At 39.1% G+C, this 26,779-nt stretch overlaps 1 protein-coding gene across 1 annotated transcript in view; it reads right to left on the bottom strand.

Moving 5' to 3' along the window:
* Positions 1-26,779, bottom strand: part of LOC123803675 (notch homolog 2 N-terminal-like protein A) — a gene marked incomplete at its 5' end in the record, with an annotated part of 142,237 nt that overhangs the window by 64,011 nt on the left and 51,447 nt on the right. Inside the window, 1 exon segment of the mRNA XM_087865733.1 lies at positions 3,152-3,411. Within this exon segment, the coding sequence (XP_087721859.1) occupies positions 3,152-3,411 (260 nt within the window).

Below are 26,779 nucleotides of genomic sequence, written 5' to 3'. Positions count from 1 at the left end.
TGCACATGTATATACACAGCCCAAATTTGCTGTTTCCATTTATATCACCCATAACATGGGCAGGGGCTGGATCCCTGTAGTAGACTCTCAAAGCATGTCTTCTGAGTGAATAAAATGCATTGACCTTTTCCACAATATACAATCACTAACAGACCTCTTATATGATAGAAACAAGTCAATGCTACTTTTATTTTCTTTAAACACAACCCACACACGTATTCTGGGAAACATTTTATTAATTGTGGTCTTGCTATAAATACTGCTTGATGTGTTTGAAGAGGATGAAGAATCTCTGGCTACTTATCTATGAAAAAAACTAGAAGCTATTATGAGAATAAAGGTCTAGAAAGGTACGTCTTGTGGACTCTGAAGTAGGAAAATATAAGAGGAAGCCAGAAGACTCTGATGTGCTGGATCCTAAGGCACGTCTTTGAGGCAGAAAGACAGAGAAAAAAGAAAAATTCCCATGCTATTAGTAAATCTGGTATTCATATGGATTTTTGTTTTCATTAGCTTAAGCTTTTTGTTTTTACCTAAGATTACAAGAACCCCCTGAACTTGTTAGTATTCCAATTGGTTGTCTAGGTAAACATCCAAATATCTGACCCCCATAGAAAAACAAATGAAAGCCATGACAGCTTTTCTAAAAGGAAGAAGGAGGTGACACATGAGCACGCAGAAGTGTTCTCTATCAAGGAATGTCACATCAAAGGGGAAAGGTACACTAAAAATTTGGGCACAGCAGGGGCGCCTGTGTGGCTCAGTCAGTTAAGCATCTGCTTTCAGCTCAGGTCATGATCCTGAGGTCCTGGGATCAAGCCCCATGTCCAGCTCCCTGGTCAGCAGGGAGTCTGCTTCTCCCTCTGCCCCTTCCCCCACTTATGCGTGTGCACGCGAGCTCTCTCTCTCCCACTCTCAAATAAATAAATAAAATCTTAAAAAAAAAGAAACAAAAAAAAAAAAACTGGGCACAGCACATGTATCTCAAGATGTTAAGCAGAGAGAAAAAGAAGGAACTAAAATTCTTCTTCCTATTTTTTCTTCATTCCTCTGAGAGGAACTTACCTACAATAGGGAAGAGATAAAAATGGTTCCTTCTGGCAACTGTGTATATAGAGTATTTGCCTACAACTGAAACAGAAAGGTCCCTGAACCTGTGCTACGTACAGGCACTAACTTCCCACCTCTGCTTCTTCAACTATGAGTGGAGATAAACCCAAGAAGGTCTGACTAGGTGGGGTATAAGGGCTACCACAAAACCAAAATGGTAAACTTAACTCTTGTAATTCCTAAAGACAGACAAAAGTGGGAGATGTGTGAAAATAATCAGAGCCCTGCAAAACACCAAGAAGAGATCCTTTTAAGGGCAAAGGAAGAAGTTTTAATATGGAGATCATTTCAGAGTAACATCTTAATTATTAAGAAGACATTATTGCCATTTTCACTAGTCAGGATTAAAATGTTTTAAATGGCTATGCCTTCCCTTCGCCTGTGGAACAAAACAATTCAAAACTGACAATCACGAAAAAATTATTCTTTTAACCACCAAATCTCTTCAATGAATCACAATTCTGTCATGGTCGTGATGAAGATAATGGACCATTCTAACTATCCTCTACCACCACCACCATCTTTTAATGAAAAATCAATAAAACAAGTGTTCCAAACTAACCAATCCAGTCTAGTTTACTGAGTACATTTTTAATTTTTGTTCATCAGATTTACAGAATTGCTAGTGTAGCGGGCAACAAGATATTGAATGGTTCTGCTTTCCTCATCTAACTTAATAAACATCTATGGTTCATTTTGAATAAAGCTCAGACCCACCTTTGAAGAACTCACAATCTAGTCAGATGAGAGACATATAAAAAACTATTACAGTAAAATGTGATACATAAGATAATAGAACATAGAGACTGCTTAAAGGAATCACACACAAAAAAGTCACTAAGACAGAATTTTAAATAACATTGGGCAATCACCAATTGTAGAAGAGGGCATTCCAGGCAAAGGGGTGTGCAACAGCATGGAGGCAACAGGAAATATGACATTTTCAGGAAATGGTGAGAATGTTGGTGTGACTAGAGCTAGATGCTTGTGGGAAGTAAAGCTATAAAAAGATGTAAGGCCGAGACCATGACAGGCTATGGAAGCCATGTAAAAGGGTTTGCAGTCGACTCTACAGATGATAAAAAGTCATTAGACATTGTAAGCAGGTGAGTTTGTGAGATGACTGGCATCCACGATCAAAGATGTGGCAATGGGACAGATGAACAAGATGGGGAGAAAGTAACAGCAAGGAAACCAGTTAGGAAACAACTGCAGAAGCCCAGGTGAGGGCTGACCTGTCACCAACGTGGACAGGATAGACCTCAACTGCAGAGCAGGAGAGGAAATGGAGAAGAGTAACAGGTGAGAGGTGCTTCAGGGGCTAGGTTAGGGGCCTGACTCTAAGTGGGGTAAGGGAGAAGGGGGATCTAGTTTGAAATACATGGACTATACATCACTACCACCCCATTTATATCAACATGTTGAATGTGAGGTACTTGTCAAGTTTCCAAGGATAATATGCAGCACATAGTTAGAAATATGAGCCTGAATGTAGGGTAGGGGGGGAGTGAAATGGATGACTAGAAGAGTCACCAGCAACTGATGAAGATAATGACAGCTGAAGCCACTGGAGATAGCTGGGGGAGCTGTGATAAGGCTCAAAAGAGGGCTCAAAACAGAGTTCCAAGGAACACAAAAATTTCATGGATGAGGACAAGGCAATGCAGAAGCTAAAGGAATAGTCAGAGTACAGAAAACCAGAAAACCAGGGCCCTGAATGTCTAGGGAGAGATTTCAAGCAGCAAGTAATCAATAGCACAGACAGCTTTTCTTCTAGGGATGGTGAAATAAAGTTCTGATCCCCAATCTTGACATATATACTTTAGGCAGTCAAATATTTCTGCCTTTCTCTTTCTCTCCTCTTAGAAATCTCAAAAGGAAGTTAAAGATAGTTGTCTGGAACACTCTAGTTCCTTATCATAATGTTAAACATACACCAGAGTTAGAGGATCCTTAAGAACTACATGTCAAGATCTAAGAGATGCTAAGGAAAGGTATCTGCTGAGAATAGGAAAATATAGCCCAGAGTCACATTTGTTACCTGGGAAACCAACTTGGCAGGTGTACTCATAGTCATCCCGGCTACGCACGTGGCAGGTGCCTCCATTCAGGCAGGGGTGAGAAACAAAGCAGGGATGAGTGGTCGAGTACTGGCAATCATCTCAAGTGAACCCCAGGGCACATCGGCATGTGGCTTTCCCCAACATGGCCTGGGCCACACACGTCCCACCATTTTGGCAGCGGTTCTTCTCACAGGGGTCTCGATGTTGACAATATTCTCCCAAGAAACCCTCCTGACATCTGGAAAAGAGAGGAGGAGTCCATGAAAACACCCGACTTCTTGTAAGTCCAAAAATTAAAAGATAACGCAGTGCATTCAAGAAAACACTAGACTGTGAACTGAGAGACCTAAAGGTGCAACCTATAAAACTGCCTTTGTTCAGAAGCACAAAAGACTATGGACTCTAAGAAACAATCTGAGGGCTTCAGAGGGGAGGGGGGTGGGGGAATGGGATAGGCTGGTGATGGGTAGTAAGGAGGGCACGGATTGCATGGTGCACTGGGTGTTATACGCAACTAATGAATCATCGAACTTCACATCAAAAACCAGGGATGTGCTGTATGGTGACTAATATAATATAATATAATATAATATAATATAATATATAAATAAATAAATAAATAAATAAATAAATAAATAAATACTAAGGCTGGGGTGCCTGGGTGGCTCAGTTGGTTAAGAGTCTGACTTCGGCTCAGGTCATGATCTCTCTTGGGAGGAGACCAGCATCAGGCTCTATGCTCAGCGGGGTGTCTGCTTCTCCCTTTCCCTCTCCCTTGGCCCCTCCCCCTGCTCCTACTCTCTCTCTCTCAAATAAACAAAAACTTAAAAAAAAAAAAAAAGAAGTGCTTAGAGAACTTAACCACACACTCTCCTGTCCTTTCAAGTCTTGGTAGGTGACAGAATACCAGGTGGGTGACCCAGCATGGTCTGCCATGGCCGGTCAGCATAATTTTTATCAAGGGAAAATGCAACCACAGCTTTTCTCATGTAGGTATAGGCTGGTATGGTGTACCAGCACTTTTTTGTGCAGCATTGTTGATACTTGTCTGTTTAAATTCATTACCTTTCTCATTTTGACTAAGTAATTTGTTAGGATTAAGACATTCACATGATAATGCATGGACTGACCCACTTCTCCTCTCCAATTTAGAATATAGAAAATATCATGCGCTTTCTCTCAATTAAGCACTGAGAAATAGTAAGTTCTTTTCTTGTTTCTACTGAGACATCAACTGGCCTGTATCTAGATTTCTGGGTTATGTTCAGGGGATACATTTCTCTACGATGGAGAAAGAAAAAGGCGGTACAGGAAAGGGGAAGGATTCAAAGGAGCTTTTTTAAAAACTTAAATCTGTTCAGATATAAATAGCAGGCAGCTTTTTTTAACCAAATAAAAAAGCACAAAATATAATGAAAATAACACAAAAATATCTAAGGTACCATGCAAATGCCAAAGTGAAGAAGAGAAAACAATTCAAGAATAACATTCTATAACATTCTCCATGTGGTGTGTTGAGGAATCTTTTTATATGCACCCATTGATTCATAAGATATGCAACCATCCCAAATTGTGTGTAGTATTTACAACAATCCTACATTCTCTAAACAGCATTAAAAAAAAAAAAAGGCATGGATAGTCCCATTTTCCTAATATAGAGGTTATTTAAATGAGACCTCTAAGAAGCATTCAAACGTAACACAAAGACTTTGATTCTAACTATAAATTTTACCACGTGGCTGTCGCCTCAGATATTTGGTTAAACCTATTTCTCCATTTTACGTTTTGGAGGATAGAAAACTAGGTCTATAAGGCTGCTCCATCATTACCTCAAAGATGACACACTTAAACCAATAAAACTCCCCCCCTCAAAACCAGCTCCCATCACCCCTCCCTATGTGCAGATTTTATGTCCTGATTCTCCCTATCGCCCAGACTTAAAGCACCGGGGTTGTGTTTTCCTCCTTCCTATCTTTGCCGAATCATATCCAAGATGTTTCATAAGGCACTGGTTGGCAAGGTGAGGTCTTCAGAGGTCCCAGTTATTGAGAAAAGGAGGGGGACCAGATATTAAGGAACTAAGAACACGCCCAGAAGAATTGTGCAGTAGTTAACATGGCTGGAGGAGGAAACAGAGCTGGTAGGTAGCTCCAGTGGTAGTGATGTAACTGGTGACATACTCCTCCCCTCTTCCTAGACCTGAATACAGTAAGCATGGCAGAGCCAGGAGCAGCTCGAGTTCTGAGCATCTTCATGAGCAGGTGAAGCTAGAAATGGAGAGGCAGTAAGGAGGGGGCACAGCACTAAAACCAAAGACTGGCTGAAGCTTCTGTGAGGCGTCTGCATCTCCTACGGTCAGAAGGTCTGTTTGGAGTGAGTCCTGGTGCTGTGACCTTAGACGTGTTACGTAACTTCACTGTTAGTTCTCTCACATTTTAAATAGTTAATAAAGCTACCTACATTGTTGTAAGAACTGAACAAAATCAAGTATGTGAAGAGCCGTATGTTAAAAAGTTTTGCAAATGAAAAACATTTTTTCTCTCTTTAAACTTACTGAGGAAAATATGATGCTTTATTCAAATCACAGCTTGATTTGATAATAGGTTATTTTCTGATTTTTTTAAAGGAGAAGAACAAAAACTGTCAATGTAGCATAGCCAAAATTATCCCGGAGCTATATTATTAAAAGCATTTGTAAGTTATGTAAGAAGTCTGTTATGGATGATGTTAAAAACTGCAACACAATTCTCACTCACAGTGGCAGTCCTATGGGCGTTAAGCCTGGCTGACAACTCTAGATTCACCCATACGGAAATTATTCACCTTATAAATAATGGCAAACTTTTCAACCTGGGTGGGCTTTTCCCAGCTTTGCTCCTGGACTATTACACCACCACCACCTCCCCAACACTATCAGATGGCATCTGCTCAGAGAATGCAAGTTTATTTAAATGTTAGTATCATAAACATGTAAAGAAAACATAAGGTTCCCAGGAAAACAGAAATGAAACAATATGAAGCTTTCTGGAGCCAAAGAAGAATATTCCTGAATTATACGTCACTAGGGTTTAATCTTCATTGTTGTTCCCTACCAAGTACAGGAAAATAAGTTTCAACTAAGGTATGTTTAAGAAACCAGTAAAAGCCACCTGCGGGGCTCAGTCATTAAGCGTCTGCCTTCAGCTCAGGGTGTGATCTCGGCGTTCTGGGAACGAGCCCCACACCAGGCTCCTCCTCTGGAAGCCTGCTTCTTCCTCTCCCACTCCCCCTGCTTGTGTTCCCTCTCTCGCTGGAGTCTCTATCTCTGTCAAGTAAATAAATAAATAAAATCTTAAAAAAAAAAAAAGAAACCAGTAAAAGCAGAGGTGGGCAAATACAGCTTGTAGACCTACTATGGTCCACTGCCTATTTTTGTATGGCCCATGAGCTAAGAGTAGTTTTCACATTTTTGAATGGTTAGGAAAATGCCAGAAAAAAAAAGATAATATTCTGTGACATTTGAAAATTATGTAAAATTCAATTTCAGTGTCCATAAATAGTCATACTGGAACACAGTCACACTCATTCATTTATGGATTGTCTATGGCTACCTACACATTACTGGGTTAAGTAGTTGTGATGAGACCATTTAGCCTGAAAAATATTTACTATATGGTGCTTTATAGAAAAGTTTGACGGGTGCCTGGGTGGCTCAGTCGGTTAAGCATCTGCCTTTGGCTCAGGTCACAATCCCAAGGTCCTGGGATCGAGTCCCACCTTGAGCTCCCTGCTCAGCAGGGAGTCTCCTTTTCTCTCTCCCTCTACCCCTCCCCCCACTTGTGCTCTATCTCTCGCGCGCTCTCTCTCTCTCAAATAAATAAATAAAAGAAAATAAATAAATAAAAGAAAAAGAAAGTTTGCCAACAACTCGATAAGAAAATATATGATGCCCAATGCTATATAGAGCATCCAACATGCTTATTAATAATGATGTTAATGATGACAAAGAAAAATGTTCTCATTTCAGTTTCTTCAAAGAATATTGCACTCATTCATTCATGAAACAAACATTTAGTAAGTGCCTATTATGTGCCAGATATTGTTCTAGTGCTAGGAAAGTCCTTGAACTTGTAGAGTTTAAATTCTAGTCACAGAAGACAAAAAATAAGATTAGTAAGTAAAATACATAATTTGTTTGGTAGAGTTAAGTGCTATGAAAAAAATAATAAAACAGGAAATGGGGGATGGGAAGGGATGGAAGTGGGAACAGTAGGATGTAGTTAAATGAAATATTTTGATTTTAAATAGGAAAATCAGAGAAGGCCTCCCTGAGAAGGCACATTTCAGTCAACACGTAAATGAGGTGAAGGACTAGCCATGCAGGGGAAGTGTGTTCAAGGAGGAGGGAACAGCAAATGCAATGGACCTAAAATAGGAAACAGTCCTGGCATGTTTGGGAATAGCAAGGAGACCTCTGTGGCTCTCCCAAAAGGATTAAGAAAAAGAGTAGCAGATAAATGGATGAGAGCCGTACTGTGAGGCAGATCATGAGGAGTCTGTAGACCACCATGAAGAAAGCTTGAGGTTTTTACTCTAGGTAAGATAATATAACGTACAACTGACTTACTCTCCCAAAGTTCATAAATAGAACTAGATCTTATTTCTATGTGAAACTAGACCTACTGTTAATATAATAATACTCAGTTTCTTATTTAAAATGTTCTAGAGGGCTAGACATCAATCAGCCTGTTCCTTTACCTTAAAACATGTACAAATCTCTTTTAACCTAGCAAATCTCTTAAATTAACAAATCTCTTTTAAAATGTTTTAGTGAACATTTTTCGCTAAGCCCTATTTCCCTTTCCAAATTCTTCTTCCATCACAACCAAACTCCTGTAACTGCGGCCTAATTTTACAGATAGTTTCCCTTTCTCTTCCATCTAGTTCTTACTTGTCCCTTTACAACAAAACTTTCATTCTAATTATCACCCAGAAATTATGCTCTCAGAGCAATGACTTTCCCTTTGTCAAGTTGAGTCTGAAATTTCATCATAAAGAAATTCTCTTTCCTGGAGCACCTGGGTGGCTCAGCTGACTCTTGATTTCGGCTCAGGTCATGATCTCAGGGCTGTGAGAGAGAGCCTCGAGTTGGGCTCCTCCAAGCTGGGCGTGAAGCCTGCTTGAGATTCTCTCTCTCTCTGCCTCTACCCCTCCCCACCCCTTCTCTAAATAAGTTGATTAATTAAGAACAAACCTAAAAATATTTAAAGAAATTCTCTGTCCTTATAGGAGGTGTCTCTGACCACACCTCCTATCATTTTAATCTTTTTACATTTGGTTTCTAGGACTCCCTCTACCTCAAAGCTTGGTAAATTCTTAGTCTAGATTGCTGATTCCTCTTCTCCTTCTTCCCCATCAATTATGAGGAAACTTTAAGTTTGGGATGCACTGCTCTTTCCTCTCATATGCATTTCTTACTGTTGTTGCTGTTGATTTGGTTTTGAAGAACTACGTTCATGTACCCACATGAACAGCTCCAGCTCCATATGTTCCGTTTACTAAACGTCATCTACCTACCCTAATATACTCTGCAGTACTTGAAACTGAACATTTGAAAAGTAGGATCATTTTCACATGAAACTTTAATTCTTCCATTTTTCTAAGGTCTCCATTCACAATCTCAAAAGCCACTTTTGGTTACTGCTTTTAAGTTATATGTAACATTATCATATTCTGACAAGTCTTATTAAGTGAATTCCTACAACACTCCCCATTCATATTTACAGTTTCCTTTTTGATATCAATTCTGATCATCTTAAAAGCCTCAGGCCAGATATTATCCTTGGAATAACAGAATCTTGGGACTCAACGCACCCTAAGGTAATCTCTACCCAATGAGATAATTCTTTCTAAGATATCCTTAGAAGATGATTGCCAGTCTCTACTTGAATGTAAGCAGTTAAGCATGGTGCCTGAGTAGTAGTAAGAATTGAATAAATGCTTGAAGTTATTATTGTTCTTGCTATTAAGAGTACAGATTCTAGAACCAGAGCACATGGATTTCAATTACAGCTCCACATTTACTTGATGTGTGACCCTGAGCAAGTTATTAAACTTCCTTGTTGTAAAATGGATTTAATAATAGTGCTTACCTCATAGGGTTTTTAAATAATTGTAAAGTGCTTAGAATGGTATCTGGCACCATGCATTTGTTAAGTAAAATAAAATTAACGGCTCACTACTTCAACAACAGAACAGTTTTCAGTGTGGGTGGACTGCATTATCAGAAAGCTCTTTTTGACTCTTAATCATAAGAAACAAACTGAGGGTTGCTAGAGGGGAGGGAGCTGGGGGAATGGGGTAACTAGGGGGATGGGGTAGCTGGGTGATGGATATTAGGGAGGGCATGGGATGTAATGAGCACTGGGTATTACATAAGACGGATGAATCACTGACCTCTACCTCTGAAATCAATAATATATGTTAATTAATTGAATTTAAATTAAAAAATAAACAAATGAAAAAGGAAAAAAAAGAAAGCTTTTTCTTTCTGATGTCTTAAATTCTGCCTCTCCTCCTTGGTATATACCCAAGATAGCTAAAAATGTAAGTCCACACAAGAATTTGTAAAGAATATTCATAGTAGTATTAGTCATAATAGCAAAAAGTAGAAACAACCCAAATGTCCATAAGCTGATAAATGGATAAATAAAATTTAAAAATGGATAAAAAAAATGGATAAGTGGATACATAAAATGTGGTATATCCATACAATAAAATATTATTTGGCCATGAAAAGGAATGGTGATCTGATACATGCTATGACATGGATGAACCTTGAAAACATAATGCTAACTGAAAGAAGCCGGACACAAAACACCACATGGTGTATGATTTCATTTTTAGGAAACGTCCAGAATAGGCAAATCCACAGAGTTAGAAAAGAGATTATTGTTGCCAGGGGCTGGGAGGAGGGGAAAACAGAAACCACAGAGAGCTTCTTGAGGGTGGGGATAATAAAACACATTTTGAAACTAGATACTGTTGATGGTTACACATATCTGGAATATACTAAACACCACTGAACTGCACACTTTAAAACGGTAAATCTAATACTATGTGAATTATATCTCATCTAAAAATTTTTTTGCCTCCCTAAAATTTTCACTTAGTGGCTTTCACCATTCTCTAGAACAAAAAATGAGCCTCTGCTTCTCTAACATGTAGTCCTTTAAGAACTTAAATATAGTTATATTGACCCTTTGGTCTTTTTTACAGGATTCAGTACTTTGGACTATTTCTTAGTATAAAATTATTTCCAGATCTCCTCACCATTTTAGGTGGCTCTTCTATGCTTAAGTTAATAATAGTAATAACAGTGACCAACATTTTTAAAGCACTTACTGTGTATTATGTATTTGCCACGCATTTTACAGCTATTATCTCTTTTATTATTCCCTATAACAGTACTGGTATATTATGATCCATATTCTGCATATGAGGACCTTGAAGCTTAGAAGGATTAAGATTTCACAGCTAAGAGATAGCAGAGGCAGAGTTCAAACCCACATATGACTCCAAAGCCCATGTACCCCAAACACTGGGCCATCCTGCCTCCTCCTACGAGATGATTCTAGTTCATCAAACACCTCTTTAAAACATAGGTCCCCAAGGGCACTGGGTGGCTCAGTCCGTTAAGCATCTGCCTTCGGCTCAGGTCATGATCTCAGGGTTCCCTGTTCAGCAAGAAGACTGCTTCTCCCTCTCCCTCTGCTCTCCCCCCAACCCCGGCTCATGTTCCCCCTCTCTCTCTCATAAATAAATAAAATCTTAAAAAACAAAACAACAAAGGGCCACAAATGAGGGGGAAAAAAACACACATGATCTTACCAGCACAGCACAGAGCTTGGACTATCTGGACAATGTATTTTTACTATTGCAGCATAAAGCTGTGTTCACTTTTTTAGAAGCCACAAAATACTATTATGAGCTACTGAACATACAGTTAAAATGCCAGATCTTTTTTTTTCACACGAACTACTCATGCTATATTTCTTGCATCCTATACTTTACACTTTTTTTTTAATTTATTTATTTGACAGAGAGAGAGACAGCCATCCAGAGAGGGAACACAAGCAGGGGTAGTGGGAGAGGAAGAAGCAGGCTCCCAGCAGAGGAGCCTGATGCGGGGCTCGATCCCAGAAAGCCAGGATCATGCCCTGAGCTGAAGGCAGACGCTTAGCGGCTGAGCCACCCAGGCACCCCTACAACACGTTTTTAAACGCAATAATTGGAACTGTCACCATGCTGAATCTTTACCCCAAGTTTCTTTGACTGAGATAACTTTTACACTTTATTTCTATTATCACAGAATTTCAGCACTGCACCATATCTCAGAAATCAACTAGTCTGAACCCCTATTTTACTGATAAGAACACCAAAGCTAACTGACCTGCCCCAAATTTGCCGTCTGTGAATCTAGCAATTTCCCCCAGTTTTGCACCATCTACAACTATATCTCTATCTTTACCTAGATCTTTTATCAAAACATAAAACAGTACTTAACTGAACATATTCTACTAGGTCTTGCCCCAACACTGCCATCTATTCAGTCAGCTCTACCATCTTGGCTGCACCAGCATCCTAATTTACATCTCTCCATAAGGATAGCCAGGAAATCCATCGCTAAAACTAAGCATACTACTTACAGAAAATCCTTTTCAAGCATAGTTTTGATCGTGTCACTTCTCTGCTCAGAAACCAGCATTAGCATCCAGCCCTTCATATCCAAGTTTCTTAGAATCTATGGCCTACTTGTCTGCCCCACTTCTATCATCAACTCCCTTACTCCTTAGTAAAACACTCCAGATTACTTTCGTACTCTTGTCTACTGTTCCCTATATAAAAATCTTCTAAAACTTTTCCACCTGATATGTCTCTAATTTATGCTCCTTTCTTCCATCCTTGCTCCAAAGAACTGCTCAAAATCTATGTCTTCCATTAAGCCCTCTCCAAACCATCTCACCCATCTCTCTACCAGTATGGCACTACTTTAAGCCACTGTTACGTTATGTCTTTCCTGAGTTTCTCTCAGACTCCCATTTCATATCTTGTACAGAAGGGCATGTCTTTAGATACTTGGTACAGGTACCTTGAATACCATGAGCTCCTAAGCAACTGGTTCCAAAAAAGGTTAAATTTCATGTGATAGATAAAGTCGGTCTCTCGATCCAAATACGTTTCCAAATCCCCTACCAAACCCACACTGTGCTCTGCCTGGTAGAACATGGGCCAAATCAACCCGAAGAATCATTCTGAGGTATAAGATTATCCTCATGCCCCAGGAGGCTAAGGAGAATTATGGACATGGGAAGAAAGGGGATAAATGGGTAAATGAGACAGAAATAAAGGACCCCTATTTCCTAAGGCAGGAGACCTTTCAAATTTGCAAATCCCTGTTCAAATGTAATACAAGTATACCATATACCATGTTAGTCTGAGTGGAAATTAAGACTCTCGGCCTGAAAAGAAGAACTTCCATAGCTCCCTTCTTGAGATGGCTCAAGTTGAGTTTGGTCAGAGGCTGGAAACAGGGGCTAATCATCCAAATTCTCTCAGAAATCTGTAGTTCTAGTAAGTTATTACCTCAAGTATAATTTTTGGAAAATAGCCTGTATCTTGAACTAGAGGTATGCGTTAAAAAATTTCTTAAAAAAAAAAAATAAACAAATAAATCTAACAGCTGCCTTTTGTTCCCCAAACTGTCTGAATGCCTCCCTTCTGAAGGGAATTTTTCACTTATTTTAGTAGTTCTCTCAGTGACTTCCTTCTGTTCTGTCCCCCTTCTCTAGTTTTGGAACTCAGAAAGAATACAGTTAACAGAGGAGGCTGTGAATACAGGAAAAGTTTTGGGGGGCTTTTCCCCGTAAAATAATTCCATGAACTAATCTGAATATTTAGCAGGCCCATACACAGATACATACATGCCTTTCTTCTGAAAAAGTCTGCCATTTCTGACATGAAGAAGTCCACTCTTTCATTGTCACTGTTCAAACACACATGGGGAATGGGGCAGGGGGGAGAGAAGGAAGGAAGAGAAAAACAAGGGATTCCTCCTCCTGGAACTAGAAAGCATTCGAACTGGAAGGACGCCCATACTGCCCCCCCCCCCCCCGTAAAACAGATGAGAAACAGACCCCAACTCTCACATGTCACCAGCAGCCTGGATACATTTACATGTAGCCACTTTACAGATTTCAAGGAAGCTGGGATTTGAATAGCAATTCCAACCTATCTGACAATGGCTGCAGCTCAGCACCAGTCTCCCCAGTAATACAGGACAGAAAATGTTCTGGGGCCCCTGGGTGGCACAGTGGTTAAGCGTCTGCCTTCGGCTCAGGGCGTGATCCCGGCGTTATGGGATCAAGCCCCACATCAGGCTCCTCTGCTATGAGCCTGCTTCTTCCTCTCCCACTCCCCCTGCTTGTGTTCCCTCTCTTGCTGGCTGTCTCTATCTCTGTCAAATAAATAAACAAAATCTTAAAAAAAAAAAAAAAAAAGAAAATGTTGTTCTTTCAAGTTTCCTAAGTGAATAGCCACTCGTCTAGAGAAAAGCTTAAAACACTGTAGCAGCTTGTGTCAGCTCCAAGATGACTGAAGCCTGAGCAGGAAATAAGCACCCTTTTCCAAATAAAAGCCAGTGTTCTCTCTCCTTGTTTTCTCCACCGAATGTTCTGTATCAGCAGGGTGAGCCCAAATTGCATCCAGGGCTTTGCTGCAGCTCTGCCTTTAGCTTTTTTTAGTGAGGATTTGGTCATTAAGAAAATAAAACAACAAAGCAAAACCCCACCGCACATAAGAAGAAGAAAAAGAGATGCGTGCTTCACAAAACAGCTATTTCAAAATCATGATTTTTTAAAAAACTATACAGAATGTGGAACGGAGGGGAAAAAAAATGTCTCATGTGGGTTGCGTCGGCCCCACAATTAAAGCGCCTCTTTACTCCCTCTGGGCTAGTTTCCAGCAGAAAATTCTTTAAACAGAACTCTGCTTTCAACCCACTTTCTTCTTGCTCTGGACCTCTCGGCCCCCCAATCCACACTGGCAGCCTGCCTTAGCTGAGCTCTAGAGGGGGGAAGCTGTCCTTAAGGTAAATGAGGTAAAGGCAGGAGGAAAAAAATAACAAAACCCAGAAACCAAATAAAGCATTGGTCAGTAACAAAGGTCTGCAGTTTGAAAAGTCCCCAAATCAGTCTGTTCTTTCCTGTGACCATAATGCCAGTTCAGTTTCCTGCCCCCTCCCCTACTCCCCATGTTAAAGTAGATAAAAATAATTGCTAACAGCCAAGGCTAACTGTAACCAGTGAAAGTTCCTCTATAGCATTTAATTGCCAAGGCTCCAGCTACATACTTCTAGATGCCCCAGAGCCTACCAAATCAAGCCTACATACACCGAGGGTGGCATTCAAGAGGACCATCCCACTAGTCTAACCTCATTGTCCCCCTACTCCATGCCTCCAGTTTGATATCTCATCAGACTGTCAACTTTTTCATTCTATAACTCTGTGTAAAGATAACTAACTGGGTTATGCTAATTACTGACTTGGTATTAAAAAACAACACAGGAAGACTCCTAGTTAACTTCCTGGTAAAGTGGGGAAGAAAAGGGAAGAAGCTCCGTCATGTTGACTTCTTGCCATTCCTACACCCACAATCACTCCCTTCCCCCAAAAAGAAAGAAAGAAAGAAAAGGAAATACTACAGCTTACTCAGCAAGAAGAGAAAACAAAAAGAGCTAAAAAAAAAAAAAAAAAGTATCTGTGTATGCTTAGGGCCCAGTACTGGGCTGGTTTGTGGTAAAACACACTTTCTAGGGCTTTGCTGGTTTGATGTAAAGGAAATAAAGACAAATATACAATCAATACTCTCTCTCTCTCTCACACACACACACACACAAACACACACACACACACACACAAACTCATGCACACGCACACACAAGTTTTTACCACAACTAATAAACAAAGACTACCAAATACTGCAGGACAGCCCATTTTTCTACTATGTAAATTCAGCTTCCTGAACAGTACATTTCTGCTTTTCTTGTAGAAGTATTTCAGAAAATGTTAATCTTGGTTCCCACATTAGGCTGAAAGCTTCCAAATTAAAAGTTTCCCACAGGAAAAGAATTTTACAGGGAACTGTGTGGCTGGGAATTATCTTCTGAAACTCCACCTCACTTGGTTTCTATGTGTGCAGGTTTTTCACCCCCTTCTCCATTCAAATAAAGCAATAAACACACATGTATTTTAATGAATCCAAACCAAAAAAAAAAGAAGCTGCAGTGGTACTAGTTTTAAAGCTGTTAATTCAGAGCATCATTCATCTTCATCAGAGACTATGAAATCAGTAACCACTGCAATGGGAAACCATGCTTTATTTACACAAGAATTTGCAAACACCCTTATCTTCCAGTTTACAGTCGGGGCTCATTTATCAGAACTCAAAAGCTGAACCAAGCACCCAGGCTCTTCAATCATCACTTGAAAGACTGGGCAAGGGCACACAAACAGTGCTGAAAGACTTGCGTTGCTGCTATAATAGAAGGTGGTCTTCCCTCTGTCTTCCAGCACTTATTCAGTGCCTTGCCATATTCTACTGCACTAACCCTGAGAAAATGTCTACTTCTGATTACAGCATGGCACACATACTCTAAACATCTGAGTTTACAAAAAGCACCCTCCACAATAATAGGCAAAAATGAATGACTGAAGCCAGTTTTTCCCAAGCTTTTCACTGTACTAGCACTGCAAGGAGTCTGCAAACACTTACAGAGCATTCTCTAGACTACTAAAGAATGTCCTGTGTCCTTATTTAAATGGACTGCAGATATTATTAGGATTATGAACATATAAAGGTATTATATAGTGGCTATTTTTTTAGTGGAGTTTGGCACTCATTATCCTTTATTTTGATTATTTGTCTTCCCAACAGACTAAGAACTGTTCATCACCACACTAACACAGTAATTAGTACGTAGATATAACACAACTAATGAATCATCGAGCCTTACATCGAAAACCGGGGATGTACTGTATGGTGACTAACATAATATAAGTACGTAGAAAGCTTTCAATTATGCAGTGCTCACATTCTTAATGGAAGTACAAAGGAAAATGCAAGGGTCCATGGAATCCTAAAAAGGCTCAAAGTTTGGGAACCATCAGGTTGAACTATTTATCCAAAGGATTATCAAACCTAATTAAGATTCCTAGTACAGAGAGGACTTCTTAACCCTCACTCACCCCTAAATCATTCAAAATGGACTAGTCAACCCCACATGGAGATTTTTTAAATCACATTTTCCCCCCAAATATGAAGTTACCTAAAACACGCATGTGTGTGTACACGCATGAGCGTGCAAGCACATACACACACACAAGCACCTTTTTTTCTCTTGTACTTCTATTAATCTTTTATTAATCTTTGATAAAACATTGGTTATACGAACCACCAGAAGCCTGGAATCCTGAGGAATAGAACATCCTACGAAGTAGCCTCAGTAGCATGAACTGCTAGATTCTTAAGAGATTGAACAGTAAAAATTAAACAAGATTTCAGAGAAGAAAAATGAGTATGGGTGCCTGCTTTCTGTTCCCCAGCACGAGTGGATGACTGCCTTCAAAGTTCTAAAGTCCAAAAAAATGTCTGAAAGTGAAACAGCTCCAAAAGCTTATGGTTTGGTCTGAAAAGATTCCTAGTTCAAAAATAATTGTACCCAGGGGCACCAGGGTGGCTCAGTTGGGTGAGCATCCAACTCTTGATTTCATCTCAGGTCATGATCTCAGGGTTGTCGGTTTGGGCCCCGCATTGGGCTCCACGTTGGGCGTGAAGTCCGCTTGAGATTCTCTCTCTCTCCTTTCCCCTTCCCCCCAAAAAATAAATGATGATAATTGCACCCAAATCCTATCAAACCAAACCTGAATGTAAGAGAAGGCTGGAGAAAAATCTGCATTTCTTTAAACTTGAAGAGGATAAAAAATACTCCTTTATAGGTTCTAAATAAATCATTCTCCCCAAAAAAGGGGGGAGGGGGAGACTCACACATGCACGTATGCAAAAATTCTCCCATGGATAATTGGAAATTAAATATAATTTCAGAATGCCCTGAAACACTACAAAACCCAACTTAAATTTCCTTAATTAGAACCACAGATAATAAAAAATAATGGACATCACGGGGAAAGAAATTAACAGTGACTAACCCTACTTCCAGAAAAAAACTTCCCTTAAGATAAGATCATGGCCCAAGGGGTAAAAAAATGGTTCTTAGGGGTCATTCTTAGATATTACCATGGTTTATGGCCTTCCAAAGAGCCAGAGTAGATTTAAAAAAAGTGCGGTATATCTGTGATATTAAAACTGCTTTGGGAGCATGGGGGAATTAGGGAAAGATGTCTAAAAGACTTCTTTGGGGCAAGAGTGATAATGATAAAAAGACTGAAAAACACTGAGAAAGCATATACAAATAAAGTAATTCTTAGCCTATGATCTGGCACTTCACAATGCTCATAAATCTTGAACAGAATAGAAAAGTTTCCCACAAATGATGCCTGTATTAGTACACAGTTGATCCTTGAACAACAGGAGTTTGAACTTGGCAGGTCCATTTACATACAAGCAGATTTCTTTCGATACAGTACAGTACCATAAATGTATTTTCTCTTATGATTTTCTTAATAACATAATCTCTTCTCCAACTTACTTTAAGAATACAGCATATAATACATATACAAAATATGTGTTAGTTGACTGTTTACGTTATCACTAAGGCTTCTGGTTAATAGTAGGCAATCATAGTTTGTTGGGGAGTCAAAAGTTATGGGGATTTTCAACTGTGCAGGCGTCACCGCCCCAAAGCCCTGTGTTGTTCAAGGGTCAACTACATATTCAAATTCAAGTGTCTTGAAAATAATGTGTTCCTCAGCTTTGGAAATTCCTTCCTCTGTATCTGATCTGCTGTATAAAATCCAAGTCTATGCCTCCACAGGAACAAAGTGAAAATCCTGCAAAACTAAATAGTGGTCTAATGAGAAAGTTTATTTGACACACATCTAGATACCATACAGATTATTTCTTGTAAAGATACAACACTATCATTATTTTACATATTCTTGCAGCCTTGTAACAACAAAAACAACAGCAAAGCCCAAAAACCCTCCTCATATGGAAGATACTAGCAGCGCATGTGCGTCTTAGCCTACTGGTGCCTATCCTTGGAAGCATACTCTACACTAACTATACTGCTGGGATTAGATTTGCTTTATTTATGCTTTCTTCTAGATTATAAGCTTTTGAGAACATTTATTAAAACCATCACCATCACAATAATCACCCAAAATCTTTCCACACAAAGGATAACTTTCACAAAGTTAATGACATCAGCATTTACTACTTTTATGGCATTAATAGAACAGTTCTTGTCAAAAAAATGTAATGTTTTCATTTATTTTATTAATACCACTCATTAATTTAACAGAATCTTACTTTTGTGTAGACCTCCAGTATAGATCATCTCAACTAGAAAAGCAGCATCGACCAAAAACTAACACAGGAGGACTCAGACAAAATTCTTTGTTCTAACTTCAGCAACATCTGCTTCAAGAACTTCATTTGTATGCTAAAAACAAAAACAAAAAAAAAAAACAAAAAAAAAACCTACCACAAAGAATGATTCTTCCAGTTTATACCATACGCACTTGAAAGATGTTTCCAGTGGCTATTAGGCTCTAAGGCAAAGGTCCGCAAATATTGCCCTGGGTGAAGACCAGCTGTTTTTGGATCTCCACCCCAGGAGCTGGCTTTGACATATTTGTAATGGTTGCATTTTAAAGGGGTATACAAGTACCTGTCTAATATCCTCAATGTGCCTCTTGGCCAGCAAAGCCTAAAACATTTACTAGTTTACTGATCCCTGCTCTAAGCCCATGGCAGCATTAAAGTATACGTAGGCGAAAACACTTTCAAAACATATGCTTGAAATATAGGTAACTTTTTGTTTACTAGAAGTCAGGCAACTTTAGTAGCACTTGTAATGAAGTATGTTTAATTTCAGAGAGGCAATCGAATGGTCAAAAAATCATCACTGTCAACGGCCGCATCTCTGCATAATTAGAACCAAAGATAATAAAAATAATGGACATCATGGGAAAAAATTATGGTGTATAACCCTCATATGGTGACTTATGACAAAAACCACTACTTACCTTAAGAGGACCATGGCCCAAGGGATCAAAAAAAAAAAAAAAAAAAAAACTTAGATATTACAGTGATTATAGCCCTCCAAACCAGAGAAACTGAGTCTCAAACAAGCATCCTGAAAGTGTACACTCAAGTTTACTCAAAGTGAAGACAAATGCATTACCCCAAAAAGATGGAGCAGTAAGTAAAACAGACACTATGAACCCTGAAATGGCCCAGGCTGGACCTGTACTTAGCAACCAAGTTGAAGTTCTAAATAAAATCTCCCAAATCTAAATAAAAAACAGCACTATGGTAGATACCATAATATAAATCACAGCCCAACCCATGTTTTCACACTAACTCTGAGGAGGCACTTTACCTACTAAACTGAGTCAAAGTAAAGCCATACCTGACGTGGCTACATTCTCCTGTATCATTCTGCTTAAAAAACCCTTGCCTAGTGGCAGGTGAGATGTATTTAGAGCATACTTGAACAAATATATTTTCTAAAATATAGGTATTACATATATACATATAAAGTCATGAGTTTATTTTTTATCTGAATAAGAATAAAAATGTAACTAGTATATTGTTTTACAAATCTCTTACCGAAGACTTGAGCATGTCCCCAGATCTTTTTGATAGCCACTAGAAATTAACCTTGTACCAGCCCACTTTAATTCTCTGAGCTTCAGCCTCCTCATGCATTAAAACATCCTAGGCCAAAAAACTCTAATATTCCCTTTAGCTCTAAAATTGTATGATTCCATTTTGTATGTTCCATGGCCCCTGGGATACTAATATAGGATAGACCTCCCTTATGAGGCACTGAAAAGAATTTGCACACTGTATCATTTCATGGAATGTTAAAAAATAAAATGTATAGCTAGAGTTCAAATTCTTGGACTTTAAATTGCCTCACAAAGCACTAAGATTTTTTTTATTCCATTTTTGTCTCTTTATATATCGTTAGATAGATACATACATAGCTCTATTTAGAGATACGGATGCATCTATACACACATACACATATACGTGTTCACCCACATTAGTTCCTTGAGGGTTGGTACCAAGAATGAGAGGAAATAGTGCTGAATCTTTAGATTGCCTCGAGGGGTCTCAGGAACAATTTTTAGTCCCAGTCTACATTCTAATCAGTTATGTAATCCAGGGGAGGCCACTTGGCCAGAGTAAGCCCTGGGCTCCTCACATATAAACCGAGTGAGTAGGCAAAGTGCTTGTCGAAGTCCTTTTAACCTCCTAAGTATGATAACTCTACAATTTTGGCTTTGAACTCCCTCAGCAATACTGCCCAAGGATAACTATACTTGCTAATGTTAACGCTTGGAGTCAGTGCTTGTGTGTGTGTCTTGACCATTGACCCACTCCGAGACAGGCTCCTGGCACAAAATTTGTGCCTTGTGTCTCTTATGTCCTCCACACTGCCTACCAATCACTGTTCTAAATGCACAGACAGTTCGGTGCTCACTGGTGTAAATGAACTGCTGCACAACTCACACTTCAGCTAACCCCTCACAGGAAGTACAGAGAGGCAAAGAACAATACATTTAAACAAGATATGGAGAATAAATAAGAATCCTGAACCTAAAAGGGAAAGAAAGGTCTTACCATCTTCTCCAAAACAAACTGGCCAAACCATGACAGCCTGTTTTCTTCAGACCAGAACGGTGGTAGACACCGCAAATCTCTTTATGGAATCTGACCTGCTGATAAATTTCACAAGGCTAAAAATGATGCGCGTATAAAACAATGGTCTGGGAAGATCTGCTCCAAATTTAAACTTGCAGGGAATAAACCACTGAAATTCATGTGGGACCTTTTTCCAGATACCATTTTTATATATCCCCTCAACACAGCATAAATGCCTATCTTAATCATTTCTTCCACTCTTGATGCTCTCATTAATTCTTATAAAATTTAAGAAAGAATAAGTGATGCCCTACAATTAAAGAGATCGCTTCTGAGGAGACTAATTATGAACTCTTGATACTCAGTGTCAGCCTTTGCCTGGAAGGAAATGAGTCAACTTTTCATTAGTAATCAAGTTGCCTCCATTTTTTTAAGAGTGACCCAGAAATGCAAGGCCATGAGTTTTAGCGATATGAGGCAGAGAATCAGATACCACAAATATTATATACAAATAGGACTAAGACAGAGAATTAAAGTCAAAGAGGTTCCTGAGGTATTTTTCAGGATGACTGAAGTTTCAGAAGGGGCCCAGTAAAATAATTCATCAAGGAGATGTGCCTGGCTTACACAAGAACAGGCATTTCAAAATCTTAAAGGGACAGGCAGTTAAATGGCTAAGGCCCTACCACGGTCTAGCCAAGAGAATCATAACCATTGCCAAACGTTTTCCACACAGAATAGGCAGCCCTGCTTTATTCTGGATAAGTGAGGGTTTGGATATGTACTATATAATCAAAGGAAACAAGCAGTAAAGGACATGAGGTAATCTGGGCTAACCAAAGATTTGGCTAACAGATACTTGCTTACTCTGGATCCCTGCAACGAACTAGATCAGGCCAATGATATGCTGGACAGAAGAGGTCAGAGGACGGGATACCTAAATTCTCAGCAAGGAGAATGAACTATGCCATAGATGACAACTGATCCTATTCTCAGTGTCTGTTTTTCAATCATTCTGCTATCTTTTTTTTTAAGATTTTATTTATTTATTTATTCGACAGAGATACAGACAGCCAGAGAGAGAGGGAACACAAGCAGGGGGAGTGGGAGAGAAAAAAGCAAGCTCATAGCGGAAGAGCCGGATGTGGGGCTCGATCCCATAATGCCGGGATCACGCCCTGAGCCAAAGGCAGACGCTTAACCAGGGTGCCACCCAGGCGCCCCCAATCATTCTGCTATCTTAACCCATTCTTTTCCTTGCCTCAGACACTCTTGGATTCTGAATTCCCTTGCAAAAGGTGTTGACGAGCTTACCTGGCTACTTCTGAAAGCAGCATAAAAATCAAGTCAAAACCAAAAAGTTCTAGGAGTAGGAGAGGTGATTGCTCCCAGCTGCCCTCCTTTCCTGTCCCCTAGTCTTCCCCTCTACTCCTCATTCTAGACATTCTATCTTCAAGCATTCAAGCCAACATGTGTTAAAGGAATGATATTTTTAAAATCAGTTATCTATCACCATGAAACCAGATGAATCCACATACTAGTTTAGTAACACCTCACACATATTAAAGTATAGACAGACGAGAGCAACCAAGATGTAGAAAAGTTTTAAAACTATGTCATTAAAAACAAAGTGATGAAGATACTGGTAATGATTATTCCAGGAAACAACAGCCCTTCTGGTCCCCTCAGTCTCTCTACTTCCATCCTTCAACTACCCATCTCCGTCAATATTCTCAGATTTATAATCTAAGTGAGCCACTAAAAATCCTGATTTTAGTCTTCTGTCCTGCAGTAGTTGTTCCCTTGTCTGAATCACCATAGTTCTTATCATCTGTGCTGACACATCGGGTAGTTACAGACTACTATATTTTATACATATATGTATGCTTCATCTCCCTAACAAGATGGCAAGATGTCAGAGGACTGCCACCGTGTTTTATGTGAGAGAAACATGACATTCATTAGCAGACACTCCCAAGGTATTTTATACTCATAAATAAGTAAGTCAGAGAGCACAGGCCTCTTGGTCCTTTATGTCTATTCACAATACCTAGCACAGTGCTCAGTCAGTGTAGCCAGCTCAATAAATACTAGTTTGATGAAAATTAAACTTTTGTTTGAAGAGTGCTATGGACTGAAGGTATGCATCCCCCCCCCAAATTCATACAGTGAAATTCTAATCCCCAATATGATGATATCTGGAGGTGGGGCCTTTGGGAGGTAATTAGGTAGATAAAATCATGAGGGTAGGGTCCTTGTGATCGGATTAGAGCTTTCTCTCCCTACCATGTGAAAATATATACAGTGAGAAGGTGGCCATCTCACAGGGAACTGAATCTGCCAGGACCTTGATCTTAGACTTCTCAGCCTCCAGAACTATGAGAAATAAATGTCTCCCGTTTAAGCCACCCAGTCTGTGGTAGTTTGTTATAGCAGCCTGAGCTGACTAAGACCAAGAGGAAGAATCACTCAGTGCTTCAGTCCACCTGACTTTCAGTGTTCAGGATACAGGATTATAGACAGAGCAAGTATAGGAAAGTGGCCTGAATCTGTAGAGCTTCAGTACCCTAAATGCCACTATCCTACACAAGTCCTAATCAGGTTATTTTCTCATTACCACCTACCTTCTCCTCATACTTACGCGAAGAAAAAAAACTGGATATGATGTTCCAGTTGGATGGGTTCACTGAGTAATAGCACCTGTCACTGAAATAATGCCTTTATTAGTCTTTGCTTTCACTTTTCTTTCATAAAAGCCTTTTGATAAAGATTGAAGTAATAGTTTGCTTAGGAGAGGACCATTTTAAACAGAAGGTAATTGCATTAATAAGGGAAGCCTGAAAGCATCAGTATAAAAGTCAGTAAGACATTTTTGGACATACAGTATGAAGTGCTAGCAAAAATTACTGATAATAGGTAAATAGAATATAAAAAACTTTGGGGAACCCCAGAGAAATTGTAATTTACCTTACATCGAAATGTAAAGTAAAACACAACTAAGACAAACACAAAAACAAAAAAACTCACATCTCACACACACACACACACACACACACACACACACACACACACACACACATATACCCGAGACTGTAGGGATGGAGGAGACACCAAACTTTATTCCTAGCTACAAAATTCCTAGTTATGGGACATTTAGAAGAGCACTTAAAGAAAACCTCCTTCATGCCCACATATTTATGGTAGCTTAACGAAAAAAAAAGTATTCAGAAATTTTTAGATAATTACATTTTTATCACATTCTGATATCCCCACCCCTCTGTATTCAATCTTGCTGGCCTTGATGAAAGATAGACAGCCAAAATTTAAAGTGAAGTACTTAATTAAGCTACTCCAGATCCTGGAAGAAAAATATTTCTCATCCTGCTTAGTCACAAGAAAAAAGGGGAGAAAAGAATTCCTACGTGAAATTGATGGTGCTGACATGCCACAATGGAACAATAAGAAAGAAACTTTACAGAGGATTACGGTTAACTTGGGGACTGTGTTGAAAGAAGCCTAGCTAAACCCACATCTATTCATGCCAGGTTTGCAGGACAAAATTAGTTGATTTAACTTATTGGCAATGACCCAAGACAGGCAAAAAGGATACAGGCAGAGTTTAAGAATCACCTTCTCCTACTTCTTTACCGAACACTGAAGTTTATAAAGGTTCCGCCCTGAAGAATAAAGATTAGTTGAAAAGAGTATGGGAATCCCATTGTTGTATAAGAAGCTGATAATTAAGACTTACTTTATAAAAAATTCCTCAGAGAGACCTAATATATTTGTTAAAGTATTTTTCAAACACATAGTGTTAATAAGAAGAATCACTTAGGAATGGTACTGTTCAAGTGTCCAGATCTCATGTCCTAAATAAGGAAAGCCTCACGGGACATATATCCGTACATCTGTAACTCACTATGCAAATGTAAGGCACTATGTTTAACAACGTGTGACTTTTGGGCTGGCAGCAAAATTTATCAGAAGTTGTTGAATTTGACCTGTCTCAATTTCACAGCTGCATAAAACCTGTCTGGACTTGTTCATTTTCCATTAGGAAAAAGAAGAGAGAAGTTTCAAGTTTTTCAATTTAGTTTTCTCTACCAAAGAGCATTTTAATAGATAGCAGTCTCCATCCCCACCTTCACTGCCTTCTTATATTTCATCTGCAGTAACTGCACTGAGCTTTCAAGTCAAAGGCCACTTCTCAGAAATGCAGCATTAGCCAAGCGTGGCCCATGTCCACTCACAGAGCTACAAGCAGGTTCAATACTCAGATATGTCAGCTGCCCAGGTCTACTTAACGATACTGTCTCTGTTTAAAATCAGAAACTATGTAGAGTTATAATCACATTCCTAATCTAAAGAGTCACTTTCAGTCTTTCAATGTCCTATATTTCCTTTTCAGAAAGTCCTGTTTGAACTACCCACGTTAAAATAGGTAATTTTGGGGATGCCTGGGTGGCTCAGTCAGTTAAGCATCTGTCTTCAGCTCAAGTCATGATCCCAGGATCCTGGGATCAAGTCCCACATTGGGCTCCTTGCACGGAGAGGAGCCTGCTTCTCCCTCCCCTCCACTCCTCCTCCTTGCATTCGCTCTCTCACTCTCTCTGACAAATAAACAAATAAAATTTTTTAAAAATTAAAATAAAATAAGTAATTTTGTCCCATTTTACTGATAGGCAAACTGAGACTTAGAGTGACGGCACATTTTCCAAGAGCATGTATCAGGTCAGCTACTTAAAAGGTATGTGATCATATGGGCCAATATCCCTGATGAACACAGATGCAAAAATTCTCAACAAAATACTAGTAAGCAGAATCCAACAATACATTAATAAAACCATTCACCAAAATCAATTGGGATTTATTCCTGGTTTGCAAGGGTGGTTCGATATCTGCGAATCAACCAACGTGATGCATCATATCAATAAGAGAAAGGATAAGAACCATATGATCACTTCAAAGATGCAGGAAAAGCGTTTGACAAAATACAACATCCATTCATGATAAAAAACCCTCAACAGTGTAGGTTTAGAGGGAACATACCTCAATATAATAAAGGCCATTTATGAAAAACCCACAGCTGACATCATCCTTAAAGGGGAAAAACTAAGAAACTTTCTTTCCTTAAGGTTGGGAACAAGACAAGGGTGTCCACTCTCACCATTTTTATTCAACATAGTACTGGAAGTCCTAGCCACAGCAATCAGAAAACAAAAGGAAAGAAAAGGCATCCAAATCGGTAAGGAAGAAGTACAACTTTCACTATTTGCAGATGACATGATACTAGTTTTCGTGTATATATAGAAAACCCGAAAGACTCCACCAAAAAACTGCCAGAACTGATAAATTCAGTAAAGTCACAGGATATTAAATCAATGTATAGACATCTGTTGCATTTCAAACACCAATAATGAGCAGAAAGAGAAATTAAGAAAACAATCCCATTTACAGTTGCACCAAAAATAATAAAATACTTATGAATAAATCTTACCAAAGAGTTAAAAGATCTATACTCTAAAAACTATAAAACACTGATGAAAGAAATTGAAGACCGACACAAAGAAATGGAAAGCCATTCCATGCTCATGGATTGGAAAAACAAATATTGTTAAAATGTCTATACTACCCAAAGCAAGCTATACATTTAATGTGATCCCTATCAAAATACCAACAGCATTTTTTACAGAACTAGAACAAACAATTCTAAAATTTTTATAAAATGACAGAAG

This window comes from Ursus americanus, chromosome 12 (assembly GCF_024610735.1).
Source record: "Ursus americanus isolate L20-20 chromosome 12, mUrsAme1.1.p, whole genome shotgun sequence".
NCBI classification, from domain to species: Eukaryota; Metazoa; Chordata; class Mammalia; order Carnivora; family Ursidae; genus Ursus; species Ursus americanus.
Note: the sequence above shows the minus strand (reverse complement) of the source record. Positions and strands in the feature narration are given on the sequence as shown.